At 44.3% G+C, this 19044-nt stretch overlaps 1 protein-coding gene across 1 annotated transcript; it reads left to right on the forward strand.

The window, feature by feature from the left end:
* The first annotated feature begins 25 nt into the window (after positions 1 to 25).
* PATL1 (PAT1 homolog 1, processing body mRNA decay factor) lies at positions 26 to 18951 on the forward strand. Its single transcript, XM_053397825.1, has 19 exons — positions 26 to 163; positions 5565 to 5676; positions 6054 to 6268; positions 6383 to 6460; positions 6721 to 6915; positions 7504 to 7605; positions 8425 to 8514; positions 8911 to 9116; positions 9214 to 9303; positions 10840 to 11023; positions 11146 to 11269; positions 11858 to 11955; positions 12140 to 12199; positions 12826 to 12974; positions 13811 to 13970; positions 14859 to 15014; positions 15455 to 15546; positions 16930 to 17079; positions 17765 to 18951. The coding sequence occupies exons 1-19, from the start codon at positions 149 to 151 to the stop codon at positions 17784 to 17786; spliced, it is 2298 nt and encodes a 765-aa protein (XP_053253800.1). The 5' UTR covers positions 26 to 148; the 3' UTR covers positions 17787 to 18951.
* The last annotated feature ends 93 nt before the right edge of the window (positions 18952 to 19044 follow it).

Here is a 19044-nt window from a genome sequence, read left to right on the forward strand (position 1 = left end):
ACCTGTGTGGTGGACTTCATGGGACTACGTCAAGACGCAGGGCACGCATCAGGGGGCGGGGTCCCGGAGCTGGAGAAGGATCCGCGCGGAGCCTCCCGGGCGCTGCGTGGGGCGTGGGGGGGCAGGGAGCCTCCGCGCCCCGCGAACCATGTTCCGCTACCAGGTGAGGAAACGCTTTGTCGGGGTGTGGGCGCTGCCGGGCCTCCCTCCCTCGCTCGGGCGGAAGCGCCCAGGGCCACCCTTGCCGTGACCTTTGACCCGTATTTGGAACTCTCGGCTCTCGTCTCTCCCCCCTCCCCCAAGCTGTCCGGCGCCGCGTGCTGGAAGAGAGGGGCCGCTCTAGGAGTCTGTGGACAATGACCCAGGAGGACCTCTGTCCGTGAACCCGGTGGAGGCTGATCTAGTCTGTGGGTGGGTGGGGGGGAGCAGCCCCTTCCCGTTCCCTCAGCTCAAGGGGGGCGGGTCTCCCAGTTGGGTGCCCTGTTAGGATGTGCGAAGGAGAGTGGCATCCTTTCCCCAACTCTGCTGCCTATGCCCTAAACAAGTGAATAACTAGCTGCTTTCATGTGGGGTGGCCTTTGGGGAAGAGTCTATTCTGAGGTGCTGATTTGTGTTTTCGGTTCCTGAGGGCCCTTTCCATGCCAGAAACATGGGGGCGGGTCAGTCCTCTGCAACATAGATGGAGTTTGTGTATGGAGCACCCACAAATCCATTGCTATTCTGGGAATCCCTTAGGAAAGTCATGTGGGAGGAATGTACCAGGTGAATGTGGAATGACTTGCCCCAGTGAGACATTGGGGTTTGAACTATAGAAGGAAATTCGGGGGTGCAACGGAGGTTCGCATCTCTGCGTGCAAAACTATATTGTATTAAGGAATAATATATGTAACTGATTGGCTTTTGGACATGTGCTTTGGGGGATTTAACAAATTGGGCTTGCACATATTATCTATTCAGTAAGATATTCTTGCAAAGTTACAGGAGTTCTCCTTTGTCTGCAAAAACTGACAAAGGAGGCTAAAACAGCAGAAACTGAGAATTCTTGCATATTTTCTGTGCAGTGTTTACATTTGGATTCTGCTTGTAGATAGAATGTGTGATAGAGCTGTTGATAGGAACTGAAGGATACTGTGTTCTGAGGAACAGATCACGGTGAGACTTTTAGGATAGAGAAGTGTGAAAAATGTCATGTAATTTAGTGTACAGGCATACTGGATTGCATTGAGGCAGTAGCCTGCAGCATTCATTTGGAGGACTGTGTTCTGTGATTCAGGCATGTCTGTTCCACATCCTTTTTAAAGTATGCTAGGTTCTTTTCTATGGGGAACTTAATAGGCTGGAGCTCCTTCTCCATCTTTCCTCCAGTGTAACTCCTCCCATGACAAAATCTGAAGTAGTTAAGCAAGGAGTGAGGAACCTTTTTCAGCCTGAGGGCCTCATTCTCTCGTGACAAACCTTTTGGGGGCTGCATGCCAGTGATGGGCAGGGCAAGAACTGAAAGCAGGCAGGACAACAGATGTGATTCTTTATCCTTTGTACAGTGGGACAGGAGGGGAGAGTGCCCTTGTGCCTGAATCCTGCTTGCTGGTTTCCCACAAACATCTGGTTGGACACTGTGAGAACAGGTTGCTGGATTAGATGAGCCATTGGCCTAATCCAGCAGGCTCTTCTTGTGTTACATTTAAGTGGCTTAAGCAGCAGTTTAACACCCCTGGGATAGTCGTTTAAGAGTGTAGAGTCAAGGTACCTAACTTGGGATAGTTACCCCCTTAATCTTCTTTTAGTACTTTGTCTTGCGGCAAAGATGGTAAAAGCACAGCTCCTTTCTTTTCAGGGTTGTTCTGAACTGCAGGCCCAAAGGAGGACTAAAAAATGCTTGAGTGATCAGTTCTATTGCTTTATTAAATAAAAGGTGTAGACTTAGAGGAAATCAGCCTGCTAGGTCTTCCAGCCTTTACAGACACAGGACAGACACTGCAGCAAAGAGATGGCTTGTCCACACCCAAGCAAACATTCCTATGTTCTTTATACACAAAGCAGCATACCTCACTCTGGCCAGGACTCCCCATCATTCCACCTGACTAGATGATGGCATAGGTGGCAAATACCCAAATCTTGCAGATAGTTCTCCTTTCTGGGCTTGGAGCCCAGCCCCCCAAGCCCCCCCCCCCCAGATAAGGATAACATAAAAGTAAGCCAATTAGCCTAAATCAAAGCAAGTGAATATAAACATATGAGCTCATCGCTAAAACAACTACAGGTATCAATTAATTGTGGGGTTATCTTGACTACCAAGATGGTGTTTGCAGAGCTTCAGGAATAGTTCACTTTTGATTCAAAACAAGGGTCTAGCAATTCCAATTTACACAAGTGATTGAAAGCCTGAAATTAGGTGGCTGAGTTTAATTCTTTTAAGTTTGTCAACATGAAATGCAAGAGTATCATCTTGTGTATGGTCCAAGAAAGTGACTAGAAATAAAATGAAAAGAAGCTCCTAGCTTGCGTGGACACGGAGCATTGGATAGGCATTCTTACTTGTTCACATTCTGAACACCATGCAGGAATCAAGGGAACTCTTCTTGTCTTATTACTGTGCAGAAAAGGCCTTTTCCACATGCTCTTGTGTGTAGAAGAACTGCTTAGTTGTTACTCGTTTGCATAAATCCACATTTGAGGTCTCACTAGTGTTTGACAGATGTCTCATTTTTAAATCGGACTATGGGGAAAATTAGATTTCTTCCATATTCTCTTAACTTATCACCACTAAATGGACACACCACTACTGTCCACCCTCCTCTGTTATGCTGTGAGTTTTTATGTGATTTAATGGCTGTTGGCTACACAAGGTATAACAGTCAAAAAGCTCTCCAGACTTTTCCTAGAGTCTTAAGCTGGAATCATCAGGAAGCTGCAAACAATTTTTTAAAAAATAAACCATACTTTCATTTCAGTCTCTTTTTCTGATACAAGTGAAACTGATAGTTTCTTTTTTGGCCAGAAAAAGTAGATTGCACTTCCTATCTTGCTGTTTTCCCTCACTTCCAAGCAGACTCTGCTGTTTTGGCAACAGACCATTGCTCTTCCAACCCAGTAACCTTTAGAGACAGGATATAGACTGGTATAGAGCAACAAGGGGCTTGAACAAGGCTGATAGAATTGTAGTTACTGTGTATTAAGCTCTGGTAGGTAATGGGTTGCCATGCAAATCCGTTGACCAGTCAAATATTGGTCCCTACGGTAAAGATATTTAAAACCAGGAATGCTGCTGTCTGGGTGGCATCTTACCTCTACAATGGCTTTTTAAAAGTTCACTTCGCTTTCTGTTTTAATTTCATTCTTGCAAGATCATTTTTGAAAAACCGAAACAAAAAACTGTGCTGGTTTCAAAGTTCTGGATAAAAGTCAGAGAAGATCTATTATCTAATATTGGGCATATTTTAAATATTCCTGATACTGTATAATCATCTATGTGTTACAAAACTCTTTAATGTATTTCATGTGTTTACGAGGTTTTACTTGTACGGTTGTTGACTTTATTTTGTTCAGGTCTCTGACTGCATATAAAGAATCTGTACCTGATACTATGTGAATATTAACATTTTTACAAACTTTTTTAATGTTGTTAAAATAGTGTGGTGGTTGTTTTTTTAAAAAAGCTATTTCATCCTTTCACCATGGCTCTGTTTGCACATAACATTAAGTCATACATAAAAGCAAAGCAATGGTTCACCATGAATGAACAGTGTGCTGCTTCATGCTGCTCAGTCATGATCACTTTGCTCTACCCTCCTTGGAGCTGAGAAACTGATCAGGGAGGGGGTGGCTTGGTGCTGCATGCAAGCCAGCAGTCGTGGTTTGTTCTTCCCAACAAACTATGAGCAGTAAGCCAAAAACAAAAGTTGGCTTCGTCTCATGGATTGTTTGAAAAGAAACAAATCATAAGTCCTGCTTTGCACCTACTGCTAAGTCAGTTCCATGTTTTTGTCTCTTGGCAGCATAACTGAGCAGCATCCACTAGCACACTTGCCCATTTGCAGTAAGCTGAATTGAGTGTTTCAGACTATGTATGGCTTGCTGTGATGTGTGAACCAGGTCATAAACAGTTAATTATTTTGTTCTTGTAATTAAGTATCAAATCTGTTTAAAGTGTTCCATTTCCTTTTCTAATAAATTTAGTAATCTTAAAATATTTGACCATTACGGGACAATATTTAAATGAGTATTTGACTGGTCAGTTGACCAAATATGTTTTGCCTCATTCAAATGCTCAATCCTGGAGAAATGCTTATTTGGATAGAAGTTTTCCTTTCTTATCCTGGATTTTCATACACATTGGCTTATTTGCCAGAGGATCTGTCTGTAAAAAGTAAACCATGTGAAATGATGCTTCATTCAGAAAAAAACTCTTGGCTGGTTTCTGTTCCTCTTCCTATTACTTTTGTTTTTTGCTCAGTGCAGATACTTTGTTTAGTTTCTTTCTGTATCCGACACAATTCAGGTCGTATTGTTTTACCTAACTAGAGAGCAAAGTCTGGTTTGTGCTTTGAAAGGTGCTCCGGTCGAAATTTAGCTTGAACTGACTCATGAGTAAAACCACTCCCTGGATGAAATTCTTTCTGGCATGCCAGAAAGGAAGTGAGAGCATGAGAATACCAAAACTATGCAATCGTTTGCACAAGGTGTGTTACCCTTCTTGTTACAGGGAAGATCAATGTGGAAAGCATGGTATAGTCAGTCTTCAGTCTTTGAGCCACTTAACTCTGCAGTTTTAAAGCAGAGTAAATGATTGTGGGCGCAGCCTCTTGTAGGATAGCACAATGGCTTCTCACATTCATATAGTTCTCTGAAAATACAGGTAGTGAACTATGAGTGTGCTGCAGCCTACACTACTTATCTGCTTGTTCCAAACAGGAATAGAAAGACACTTGAGTCTTGCACACAGCTCAAGACCAGGTGTCCCCCACATGTCAACAGCCCCCTTTGCCTTTTTGAATCTCATGGCACCTACAGAACTTTATATTCATAATAAGGAGTTGGTGTAGCAATATTACAACACGGGAAGGAGTGGCAGGAAATCACTGTGGAAGAGTTAAGTTGCTGTGGGGGTAGCAAAATTAAAAGTGGTGAGTTTTGGTATGATCTGGCACAAGTTGATCTTTTTGAGAGGCTTTTTGCCATAACAGTCCTGCACCGTAGCATTTGAAGCTGCAAATGGATGAGTACTTAATTTTGCCTCGTAACACAGGAAGTGGCTTTCAGAAAGTTGCAGGCTATGATGGTTTGCGTGGGGATGTTGTCTTCTCTCGTGGGGATTTTGTGCCTAGTTAATTCAGAATTGGTGCTTTGGTGGTGGGTGGAAGGGATATTGGTTGCATATGTCTTGGAAGGGTGAAGGAAGAACTTGTCGGAAGGATGAAGATGGGGACCCATCTACTGAAATTATGACTCATGCCTGGGGAGGAGGGGGAAGAGTTTGTGGGGAAATGCTTTGGAATACTACAAGAGGATGTTGAGATGCCTTTCTAGTTCCTGAAATCAATGCTGTGTGTTTCTTTTCTGTTAAGTCCCTTGAGGACTGCCCTCTGGATGAGGATGAAGAAGGCTTTCATAACTTGGCTGAGGAAGATGAAGATATCGACCAGTTTAATGATGACACATTTGGAGCTGGTGCAGTTGGTGAGTTTGTCTAACAAGTGTACCCTGCCTTTTCATTCATATGCTGGAGGCTATTTTATATATACTTCTTTTAAAATAATATCCTTACTGTGCTGAAATATCCTTATTTCTTCCAAAGCTGCACTGCTGATATTTGGGCTGCTTGTTAAATCCCTTTGTTCCAATCTTTTGCCCCAGGAGTTGTAGGCAGATGCTGCTGCAGCTGTAGAACAAGGAGGGAGTGATATGGCAAGAATGGCAGGATCTTAAAGAAATATCCCGTGAACCGCCCTGAGACCTGCAGGTGTAGGGCGGTATACAAATTTTAGTATAAAAATAAAACAACAACAGCAGCAGCAGTAATGATAATAAATATCCTTCCTGTCATTCCTTTGCAGATGATGACTGGCAAGAAGCTCATGAAAGGTTGGCAGAGCTGGAAGAGAAGCCTGCACCAGGAGGAGAGCAAGTGGATTCGGGAGTTGCCGATGAGATGGACCTGCTGGGGGACCACGAAGAGAACCTGGCAGAGAGGCTCAGCAAGATGGTGATTGACAATGAGTTGGAAGATCCAGCCATCATGCAGGCTGTGCAAACTCGGCCTCCTGTCCAGGTGTGCAGCAAGTGATAGTGGGGTTACATAGTGGTGGGGAAAGAGCAATCTCATCTCTTTGGTAGGTTGCATAGGTCCATGTGACTTTTAATCCCTGTGTTCCCTTCTTTCCAGCAACAAGGTGGGCTCAACTCGAGCATCTGGGATGGGCCTTCGGTTCTCAGGCGCATCAGGGGACCGCTTCTTAATCAGGTGCAGTGCTTTGTTTCATCTAAAGGGAATCTTGGTTTTTCCATAAAGGTGACTTTCTTCCTCCTGCCTCTTGCCCCATCCCCACCCCGGCTTCCATTATCTAATGTTTTCTCTAGTGCACTGTACAGAAGATAATGACCCTGTCTTTGCCTGGGAGACTTGCAGACTTAAGTTCAGTAGCCTACATTCTGCCTGTGTCTCTTCCCCAAATGTATAAATATTTAAAGTAAGTTGCTGGTGTGTTCTCCCCTTCTGCGCAGGAGGTCCCCTCTGTGTCAGTGCTGGAATATGCCCTACCACAAAGACCTCCGCAGGCCCGAGAAGAGGAGCAGGACCTTTCGGAGCGGGCGCTGCCCAGGCGGTCATCCTCGCCAGTTATTGGCAGCCCTCCTGTCCGTGCTGTTCCTATTGGGACGCCACCTAAGCAGCCCACCATGCCCAACTTTAACCAGCAGGTATTGCTTCTTCCTTCTGGAATTGAGGGGGTGTGGATCTGGAATGGGGGCTTCAGCGAAGAACAGAATGAAAACAAAAGGCACTCTGCTGCGTTGTGTAGCACAGAGGTTGCCACAGAGGTCTCAGTTTAGCATCTGCAAAGGCTAATGCTATTTTCCACCTGCGCCCTTGTCCCCTTGGAATGCTTGCTTACTTGCCCTTTTGCTGCTCTAGATGTCAAACTCTCCCATGATAGAAGCTTGTCTTCCATCTGTCTGTCTCTGACAAAATGGGAAAACAGCATTAATTAAATATCTGAAACTTTTCATAAAAATGTAACATAGATGCCCTTTCAAGGATATGACTTTCTCTCCAGTGGCGTTTTGAGTGTTCAGTGAAATGTGGGTCTAATCTGCTATTGAAAGAAGTGCTCTTGTTTGCTTTTGTCGTTCTTTCAAATGCAATGAAGGTGATTGCTAGAAGCATGATATCTTAATGGTTAGGATGCAGTCTGGTACCTGGAGTTGAAGGAAGCATTTGGTGGTGAGGTTTAATCTCAACTCTACTGATTTGCTTATTTTGCTTTCATTTTTCTTCTCTTTCAATAGATCCTATGTCCAAAGCCTGTTCACATTAGAGTCCCCATTCAGCAGCGTTACCCAAGCCCCTTCAGTGAGAGAATGTCTCCAAACCAGCTCTGCAATATGACGGTAGTTCTGACTGAGCAAATCTCTGTGTTGGCTTGTGGTTTAACAACTGTTCTTGCCCTTAACCCTCCCCCAACATTCCTTGCTATTTAAAATGTTCATGAAGGCCTTTACTCATCAATATAACCTTCAGTCTCTCTTCTGTATTGCTTTGTTCTGAAATGAACCCCTTCTGGCCTTGAACACATTCAGAATCCCTAGGGGGCAACACAGAGCCTGTCAACTACAGGAGATTCCCAGTGCACTTTTGTATGTTTATAAGGTTTACTTGACCTTCAGTTTGGCTTTTGCTATAATTGTTCATTGTTAGACAAGAAAGCCTAAAACAAAAAAGCCTAAAAGGAAAAAGAGCTCAAATCTCCTGTCTTCTGTTTAATTTTCATGACACCCAATTTCATGTATGAAGATTCTTGGGCTTTGCCCTTGAAAGGACAGCACATACAGCAGTTGAAATTTAGTGCTCCTGCTCCTTAGTGGTCTGGTGTACCCTTTTAATCATAAAGCAATTTAGCAGTATTGCAGCTTGTAATATACTTCAGAAGAGATCCTCAGTATGACTCTCCAGTGTTCAGATGTGATGATGATACTGTTTGCCTAATGCTAGAATGAATTATTTTGTCTTGTCCTGTATGATAGGAATGACCACTGCACTGGTTATTTAAACGCCTCTTGTCTTGCTTGTTTCAGACACTTCTAGCTTCTGCATTGCTCCTGCCTTCTATTTTCTGTCATCTCAGTAATATCCAGAAGGGGGAACATAGGAATGTTCATGTTGTGTCAGACTGTTTCTACAGTCGGTGTGTTCTATTCTCCTTTTTCCAGAACTCCTCCCTCCTGGGCCACCCATTCCCTCCCAATGTTACTCCTGTTCTCACCCACCTTCAAAGAGCACAGCTGCTAGGAGGAGCGCAGGTAAGCATCTGACTACTGTCTTGCTCTCCTTTGCATTTTTGTGGTTGCATCCTCTACAGCGGGGGTGGGGGACCTGTGGATCTCCAGGTGTTGCTGGACTCAAACTCTTAACAGCCCTAGCCAGCATGATCAATCCTCAGGGATGATGGGAGTTGGAGTTCAGCAACATCTGGAGGGCCACAGGGTCCTCACTCCTGGCCTATGGGCTTTTGCTCTACTATGCAAGTTCTTCCTTCGTATACCTGCTTCTTGTGTTTGCTTCATTTGCCAGATCATATATTCAGGGAACAGAGGAGCCATCAGCAATGTTGCATTGGTATGCTTCTCTCTCTTGCATACCCTAGCAGATAAAGTTCTTGCAGTGATGATGCTGTTTTCTCCTGCCTCTCCCTACAGGCAGGGAGGCTGTCTCCCAGCCAGTTTGCACGTGTCTCTGGACTTGTCAGCAACCCTCTTGCGTCCATGAACCCCAAACTACTCCAGGGCCGAGTTGGGCAGATGATGCCTCCAGCTAGTGGATTTCATGCCTACTTTGGGGCACCGCCTGCCCCTTCATCGCAGCACCATTCCCCGTGTCCTGGAGCCCACCTGCAGAATTTAAGGTATACCATTTGCTCCACCTTTCTTCCAGTAAGACAGCTAAGCTGAATTGTGTGTGGGTTCTCCATTGCCCTTTCCTGAGAGAACTTTATTCCCTAGGCCTCAGCCGCAGATGTTCCGGCCAGATACAACCCACCTTCACCCACAGCACCGGCGACTCTTGCACCAGAGGCAGCAGCAGAACAGGAAGTGAGTGTTGAGTGCATCTGTGTGCTTCTGCTGATGGAGGGAGGGAAAGCTTAAATGCCTTCCCAGCACAAGAAGCAAAGTTCTGCCAAGGTTGTGTATACCTGGTGTCAAGGAAAAGCTATTTCTGTGTCTGATGTAACCTGTATATAAATATATATCAAGTGCCTCTGCAGTATGTCTGCCGCAAAAAATCTACATAAAATCAGATTTTTGGGGGAAGAATAATTTGGTGGGCATCCAACTCATTCCTGTTCATTGGAGCCCTCATTTTCCACTGATTCTACAGAAGTGGATTCCCTGCACCAACAGAAGGTTGGGCTTGATGGCCTTCTGACACACCTTCCACTCTGATTCTGTGAAGGACTTGGAGATTATCCTGGACTTCTGAATGGAGCTGGAGTGGCAAAAAGAAGTAGGAATAGGAAAAGGAATGATTAATTCAGGCCGTTCATAATCTTAACAAAATTAGTTGCCTCAAGTGGAAGATGGCTGCTAGTTTAGATGGAAGGGAATTTAGACAGTTCATGGGTCTGTATTGATAGCGATTAGTCAAAATGGCTGGAAATTGAACCTCCATATGTTGGGGGCAGTGTATCTCCAGGGAGGAGGTGCAGAGACCAAAAAGGGATACCAATCGCCACTAAGCTCTTTTGGAACATCTGGTTTGCCACTGGAAGCAAACTCAACAGATGTTTAGCTTTACTTTGCAAGACAATTATTAGGATGATAGGCCTCAGTATCCTATGCAGCTAACTCCCTATCTATTGCTTTTCTATTTTTTTAATCTGCTTGTGTGTATTGGCTTTCTCTCTGTAACCAGGATGAGAATTTTGTTTTTTAAAGAGGGCTATTGTCAGTTTTTCTGATGCGGTCTTTGGCACAGTGATCATACACCTGAGTACTGTGCCTCTCTGTGGAGGTATTTCTCAACATCCTGTGGTTATTCTGGTCACCCCTTCAAGGAATATCCTGCAAGTAACTTCATGGCCTGTCACAACAGAGCAAACTGGTGACTGGGGTGAAATTTTGCTTATTCAGAAGAAACTTAGCCTCTCTTTTACCTGCTTTTAAGTTTGGAAGCTCAGCGCCATGAACTTCCATGCTGGATTGACCCCAGGTTGTTTCTTGGGACATGTAAAAATACAGCTGAAGGAATTTGCTTGAGTGCATCTGTTCTTCTCAGAATTGTCTTGTGCCAAGAGACTTTGTATAAATCCCAGACCGCTGTCCTGGAGCACTTGCATGCTGTGTACAGTGGTACCTTCGTTCTCGAACTTAATGCGTCTGGGAGTCTGTTTGACTTCTGAAACCATTCGAAAACCAAGGTGCGGCTTCTGATTAGCAGCAGGAGCTTCCTGCACTCAAGTGGAAGCCGCGTTGGACGTTCAGCTTCCAAAAAAGTTTGCAAACTGGAACACTTACTTCCAGGTTTGCAGTGTTTGGGAGCCAGTGTGTTCAGCAACTGAACCATTCAGGAACCAAGGTTCCACTGTAATTGGTCTGTACTTTTCCTGAATTTTGTGGCACCCCTTTCAGTCAGCACCGGAGCCTAAATGGGTCAGCAGGGGACAGAGGGAGCCACCGGAATAGCCACCAGGAGCAGATCAGGAAGGACCCTTACGCCAATCTCATGCTGCAGCGGGAAAAGGACTGGGTGTCCAAGATCCAGATGATGCAACTGCAAAGCACTGATCCATACCTGGATGACTTCTACTATCAGGTTGGTGCTTCATGGAGGCCCATTGTAGCTCTCTGCTTCTTGTCTTGCTGGGGACAAGTTTCCAATCTTGGGTTAAAGGGTTCTGTGCCTCTAGGTTTCTAACCAGCTTTTTCTTCCTTTAGAACTATTTTCAGAAGCTGGAAAAACTATCTGCAGCTGAGGAAATGCATGGTGATGGTCCCAAAAAAGAGCGCACCAAACTAATCACCCCACAAGTTGCCAAGTTAGAGCATGCCTACAAGCCAGGTAAGTACCTTTGTGCACCAAGGACTGATCTGAGTGCATGTAGCAGGAGGAGGAACTAGAATCCAGATGTGGAAGGGTGGACTGTGCTACTTCAGCCTTGCATGGGGTGCGGTGGGCAAAGAATGCCCTGCAAATAGAAAAATAGCACACCTGGAGATGTGTTCCTTGTGCTAAGCTTCTATTCACGTGGTGTCTTTAATATGGAGGAGCATTAGAAACATACTCCCCTCCTTCCCACTACTTGTTGGGAGTGATTTAACCTGTTCTGCTCCCTCAGGATTCTACCATCTCATTCTGCTGCATATGAAAACTTCACCCTATATACCATTCCAGGGCTGGGGAGTAAAGGAAGGCAAGTTTAGACACAACAAGGAACAGATTTCCTTGTAGGTCTGCATGTATTTGAGCCCAAAATATAGCCTCATTTCCTGGATGGTTGATTAGGAAGGCACAGTTTGGTTGATGGAGCGAAAATGTAATTGGGAAGGGATGGGAACATTAGAATTTTGTGTAGCGATAGCAAGATGTTAGGGCAGGTAGGTTCACTCATGCAGTTTCACCTGCATTGCCTTTTCTTTATGCTTGCAGTGCAGTTCGAAGGCTCACTGGGGAAGCTCACAGTCTCCAGTGTGAATAACCCCCGCAAGATGATTGATGCTGTTGTGACGTTACGAGGGGAAGAAGATGTAAGTTTCTCTGGCTAGGATTACTTGGGCTCCCTCCATTGATAGCGTAATGCTATGGGTTTGTCATCTTTCTTCTCAAATATGGGTTCTTGCCATTGTCAAACCTTGCTCCTGCTCAGGTTGCAGAGGGGAACTTTCCTATTCAGTGGGAACTTTTCTTAGCATGTCTTGCACTCTTCCTTAGGAGACAAAGGAGAAGCAGGTTCGAGATAAAAGGCGTCAGACTCTCTTCATTATTGAGAAGGTAAGTCTGAGACTTTGGTGCATTCTCTCTGGAAAGCGGGACTCATCCAGTACAAGGTTAAAGGGGAGCTGCTAACTCAGCCCTTAGTGGTTAAACTGGTGGCAGCACAGTTTAACTATGATGGGTTCTGCCATCTTGGATTTAGAATAGAGAGGCTGCTGTTGAAATCACTTGTACATCCTTTTGGTGGTTTAGCCATGATTACTGCTTCTGTTTGCTGTCTCAGTTTCCTACTTAGTATAGTTTCCTTTTAAATGAAGTTAATGGAGAACTTTCTGACACTGAGCTGGAATGGACTCCCTCAGAAGGTGGTGGACTCTTCTTCCTTGGAGGTTTTTAAGCAGAGGTTGGATGGCCACCCATCTGGGATGCTTTGGTTGAGATTCCTGCGTTGCGTAAGGTTGGACTAGGTGGCCCTCAGGGTCCCTTCCAACTTACAATTCTATCATTCTAATTATCTGACTTGGCCTGCGGCAGTCTAGTCTAAAGCTTTGGGGGAAGGTGGGGGGATGGCACAGCCTACCCATTCGGCAGTGTTACTCAGGCATTAGAACTGTAGTCCTATAAGGAGTGGCATACGGCATTGAGTTTAGATGCACGTCTAAAGCCCATTTCTTGATTACTAGACATACAGCCTCCTCCTGGATGTAGAAGACTATGAGAGGCGCTACCTTTTGAGCCTGGAGGGCGACAGGCTGGCTTTGATGGAGGAGAGGAAGCAGAAGATCTGTGACATGTATGACAACCTGAAGGGGAAAACGCCCAACCAGGAAAGGTAAGAGTAAGATTCTTGTACAATTCCAAAAAGAAAATAGTTCCACCCAATGTGACAGAGCAGATACTCGGGTGCACAAGCGGCTGTAGGGGGGAATTAGTGACAACTGGCCTCTCCCCCAATTCCACAGACGGTGGAGCATCACATGAACACAACTCTGCTAAGCGGGATGCCCCACTAGCAGAAGCCTAGATAGACAGGATTATGTGTTTCCTTACTGATATTGGCAGTATTGGGGCTCATGGAATAAGCACTGCAAGAATAAAAGTTTCAAAAACTAGTTGGTACAGATTTGCTTCTGGAGGGAAGTGGGATGGCAAACCATATTTGACAAACTGTTTCCAAGATATTAGGACAGACTATTTGGTAATAAACGTATTGTCATTCCCCGCTTCCTCACCTAGGCTTCTTGTTTTAGCAGCCTGCTGGCCTGTGGTGGGGACACAACTGTAGCCTCCTCCATAATTACCCCTCACTTCTAGGTTGTGAAGTGGATGTTCCCCCTTAGAGTGCCATTCTTGGCCCAGGGAGCCCGCTAGTTGCCAATCCAATATGATTTTAAAGCTGTTTCGACTCAAAATAATTATTGGACCTTAATGAGGTTACTTCTCCCGATGAAATGGTCTCTGCTTTTCCAAAGACTTTCTTGGTGTTTGGAAGAACTCTGCATAGGTTGCTAGATGCTGTACCTTTCATGAAGAATGTTGTGGCTGTGGGCAAGGCTGTGACTTTCAAAGCTACCCCAGCTCTGCATGCCACTTAGGAAGTTCAGTGGAGGAGAAGAATCACATGCTATGGCGCCACCTAACAATGATTTGTGTGCTCTTTTCTGGCAGGCTGTGTGATGATGCTTTTGTGCAGATCATGTGTATTCGGAAAGGAAAACGTCTGGTTGCCCGGATCCTACCTTTCTTGTCCACTGAGCAAGCCGCTGATATACTTATGGCCACAGCCAGGAACTTGCCATTCCTAATTAAGAAGGATGCTCAGGATGAGGTAAAGACTGCTGAAGAGAGGCCACTAAGGAGTTGTCTTGAGTGTTACAGGAATGGAAGAGTTTACCTGCATAACTAATGCCTTCTCTTACTAAAGTAAGAGGAAAGTACTGTAGTTCCATTTGTGTGTGTTAGGATTAGTCTTTTTTGGAATTTCAACAAAATAACTAAGGCTATAGTCCTGTGCATACTTACCTGGGTGTAAGCCCCATTGGACTTAGCAAGACTTAGACATAGGAATCCTCTATAAACCATGACAGCCATGGTTTTACAGACAGATTCCGGCTCCTGTTGGCAGTCTCCCTTGATAATCTGGAGAGGCCAAAGCCACAAGTAGAGCCCATCTCTTCTTCCAGTTGTCCCATCTCCTTCCAAGTCTTTTAAAGTGAGGTGTTAACTAGCATTTGTAAGAAAGCTTATAACATGTTTAAGTACCAGAGGCATAAACCTGAGAATGTACTGTGTTTATCAAGACAAAGGCTGATAAAAGTTCAAGAAACCAGTTAGAAAGTGGCTGTCTTGAAAGGGTAGGAAAATGAATATGGAGAGTCTGTTTCTCCCACTTTAAACTTCTATTTATTCATTATACCCCACTGTTTGAGGAACTTCCTCCAGAAAGCAGCTTGGCTTCCAATAAAAACCATTTCCACCTGATAATAAAATATAAAAAGTACCAGATGCAATACAATGAACAATAAACCAGCGTTTAAAAACAAAAACAAACTCAGTGCTATTAGCAATGCTATCCAAAGCACTCAGCATAAAGGAGTTTTACTGCAATATATTAATGATCAGACTAGACTCAGAAAATAGGATGTCAGTCTCTGGTGTGGAGCATGTGTCTTGTCCTGTGACAAAAGTATGGCATTTTTTAAAACCTTTTCCTCAGGTGCTACCCTGCCTATTGAGGCCCTTTTCCCTTGTTCTTTATCATCTTCCGCTGCGAACTGTCGCCAGCATCCTGCAGCAGCTAATGAACCTACCTCAGAGCATGACGACGACAGCATCGGCCAACCTGCACCTCACAAATGTGCTCCAGAACAAGGTTTCTTCTCTTTACTCCACTTTTATCAGTGCTTAGTGTACCACTAGACTTTTTATGGCTAGGCATTGCTTCAGGATAGAGGAGGTGTTAATGATGTGGCTTTAAAGGCACAGCTGCTTACAACGATTTGCTAGGATGGAAGGAGTGCCCTTGCTCCCTCACCTGAATGAAGCTCTGGAGTCACTATCTTGTTCCTAGGCAGCTGTTCTCACATCCCTTGATTTATGATATCAGTTACTTTTCTTTTGCCCTGTCTCTTCTGCACAGCTGACCATTTTACGTTTTTTTAAAAAACCAGATAGGCCCTTTTAATTCTAAATGGAAATTTAGTCATTCTTTAAAGTAAGATGGACTTAACTGGGGAATAACTTTTTACTGGAGGTGTACACAGGGTTGCAGCATTAATTTTCCTTTCTGTTTTCTCACCCCCCCCACTTAAGTTTGGCCTCTCTTTGCTGTACTTGGTCTTGAGCCGTGGGGAGGAACTGCAGAGTTCAGATTCTACTACAGAGCTCTTGCAAGACAACCAGTGGTGAGTCTGAGCAGCCCAGCATTTGCTGTGCCTACTTTTCAAATGTATTTCTTCAAAAATGAAATATTTTGAGTTCGACTTTCAGACGAATGCAGATAATCCACAACAGTAAGTGAAGACTAGTTTTCATAGTTTCTGGTACATGTTGGTAGCACCTGAGAAGCAAGTTACTTAGCTCTAGAGGTTTGCACAATTCCCCCCCTTGATTCTATACTGTAACAATTGCCGTTGCTGTACTGCATGTGGGGTGGAGTGCGGAGACATTTTATTGCTCATCTGTTTATTGCCTTCTTTCAGTGCACATTTTGTCTTTGCCACAATGCTGGCTATGTTTGCTTGGTGAGGGAAAAGTATATGTTTGAGTATATACAAACACTCAAAGCAGGTTCTTTAGCTGATAAGTTGAGGCTGGTAGTCCTTGCTTTGAAGTTTGCACAGAGATGGGTCACCATGTGCTTAAGAGCCTGTCAAATTACACCTAGGAGTAGGGCAGCAAGCTTGCAGCTCTGGTGATCTTGTACTGTACAACTTAAGGACTAAGTATACTTGGACCTGTTCTCTTCATCTCTGCCATATACCATGTGAGAGCCATAGTTTATTACATTTATGAACCTTCCTTGAGAAGGATCCCAAGGGGAAGGAGCATTTTTATCTTAAAATTGCTGGGAAGAGTAGAGGGGGAGGCAGAAAGCTGCAGCATCCTTTTCTGAAAGTCTAGCACTGTAACCACTTATTGTAAATACCCACATTGATAGGTTCAAGACCTCTCTCCTCCTCCTCCTCCTGTCTCATCCTTGCAAAAGATCAGTAGCTGGAATATTGATCATGGCTTTTTTAGTGTCTGCTAAAGCTGTCAAGGTTACTTCCTAATTATAATTATAGCTCCAGAGGACTCTCAGCTGTCTTCCGTAAACTTGGATCACCGTATTCCTTTTTGCCCTTTCAGCCTCCTTTAATATCAAATGGGATCGGGCTAAGGAAAGAACTTTTCCAGAAATGGTCTCATGTTTGCCGTTTCCTCACTAATTGGTAGTCAAATCTAAGTTGTGGCCAAAGACAAATGTTCTGAGAGCAGTGCCCGTTAAATTGATCAAGTTTGACTTTAGAACAGTGTCATGTGGTGTGAAGTACTGTCATCCTTGTTTCCTAAAATATCTGTCAACATGGGGTATTTGTTTCTTATCTGCCAGTAGTAAATCCCATCTATTTATGGTAAAAAACATTTTACCTGCTCTACGTTGCAAATACAATTCTAGAGTGGGTTACAGATTAAATCCTATGATGTGGTAGGCATGTAAACTCAAGCGCCTCTCTTGACAAACCTCCACTTCCATGCCCTGCAAGCCATTCTTACAATGACCATTACTTCCTTGTCTCTGGCAGGACGGAACTGATGTTCATGGCAACCAGAGAGCTTCTCCGGATCCCTCAGGCAGCCTTGGCCAAGCCAGTGTCCACCCCCTCTAATCTCCTGTCTCTCTTCTCTCGCTATGTTGATCAGCAGAAACTAAATGTGCTAGAGACAAAGTTGCAGTAAGTATTGTCATGTTATCCACACATTAATAGAAGTCAGGCGTGGAAATGGAGAACGGGAAGGAGAAATCATGTCTCCAATATATATATAATTACAATTATATATAAAAATATATTTTAAAATGGAGAAAAGTGGAGAAGATATTGCTGTGGCACTGATTCTCACACTCGCAATAGTTCCACAGTAGGGGCTAATCGTTGGAAGTGCACTAATAAGGAATGGCTGGAATGAGACTTCCGTGTCAGTTCTCCAACTGTTGTAGTAGTTTTTTGTAATATTTAAGTTTTGAGGAAGCTGTCTGGCACGGGTGGGGGACCCTGTGGTTCTTCAGATGTTACTGGATTCCAACTCCTATCGGCTCCAGCCGGCATAGCCCAGGCTTTCTCAACTTTGGATGTTGCTGGGCTGTAACTCCCATCATTCCTAGCCAGAATGGTTAGTGATCAGGGATAATAGCAATTGTAGTTCAAGAACATCTGGGGACGCAAGGTTGAGAAAAGCTGGCGTATAGCCAGTTGTCATGAATCATGAGAGGTGTATTCCAGCAGTACCTGGAGGTCCACAGGCTCTGCACCCCTTTTATATGGATATGAAACAAAATTGAGCTGGGGGGAAAAGGAATCTGGCTGCAGTAGCTAGAAAGGGTACACATTCTTGACAGTTCTTACTTTTTTTCTGTTTCAGGTTAATTCAAGGAATACGATAGAAGGCCTCAAACTGCTGCCACGCTGGTCTCCATCACTGCTGCCACCTCCAGAGTATTTTAGTGGGTGAAGAGGAGGCAGTGCCTTCTCAGAATAAATCCTTGTGGGATTGTGTCTCTGGTCCAGCACAGAAGATTGCTCTCTTGCTCTGAGCTTGGCTGGGGATGTGCTTACGTTCTCCGCCCCTCATTGCTAGTTTGCAGTTCTGCATGTCCTTGCTGCATTGAATCACCCCAACCCCCCCCCTTTCCCTCAGCACTTTCACTTTCACAATGGCTTTCCCTCCCTACACAGACCGCTTTCTCCTCAGCGCACTACTGATGGACTAGCAAGGAAAGTAGCTCCGCTTTCCTGTCTCCTGTCACTAAGAACACCGGCCTGGGTAGGAGGAAGAGAATAGTCCACATTTATTGTGGAAATGGAGAGACCTGTTGGTGTCTCCTTTGTTGGGAGTGTTTTTAAATGACGGGAAGTCCCTCTGATTGGCCCACTGGTGACTCTGTCTCCCCACCTCTTCCAGTGCCACATGTCTCATAATGGCGTCACCCAGTCCTGCAAACTGATCCGCCTTTTCTGAACCTTGTGATGAAGCAATGTCATCTTTGCACATTTGTCTAGTCTTCCTGAGACTCACTTTCTACCTGAGCTTTTTGTCTCTGACCTACACCTTGCTTCAAGCTCCAGCTGGCCAAGATCCCTTGAAGAGTAACCAATAAGGTACCAGGAATGAATTTTCCTGGAACAGATTAATCTTAGTGAGTTTCAATATCATACACTGCTAGGTCCTGCTGTTTTCTTGCTCCTTTTTTTGGAATGTGGTGAGGTGTTTTTTTTTTCTTTCTTTGCTTTTAAAAACAATTTGCACATGTAGGTATTCTACAACCAGTAAACGCCTGTTACTAACTGGCTGCCTCTCCACAGTATTCTCCTTACACCTCCCTTAAATCCAGATTTCTAACTTACTTTCTCACACCTTCCTTTTTCCTACAGCCTTTCAACCTTTCTTAATCCTTTTCCTCTACTCTTTACTCCTCTCCGTAAACACGATCAAGTGGTCCATTATTATTATTATTATTGTGCTTTTACTTTTTGGTTTGGTTATGATTAATGAAATTTCTAAATTTACATTTTTATAGGGTATTGTAAATAAAAAAAAATTCTATACTTGTGGGGAGTGTGCATAGTGTTCTGTGTATGGATTTTGCTTTTCTATAAACTAGGGGGCTGTCTCATTCAGACCCAAACAGCAGGTGTTTCCGT

Source organism: Podarcis raffonei, chromosome 1 (assembly GCF_027172205.1).
Source record: "Podarcis raffonei isolate rPodRaf1 chromosome 1, rPodRaf1.pri, whole genome shotgun sequence".
In the NCBI taxonomy this organism is placed as follows: domain Eukaryota; kingdom Metazoa; phylum Chordata; class Lepidosauria; order Squamata; family Lacertidae; genus Podarcis; species Podarcis raffonei.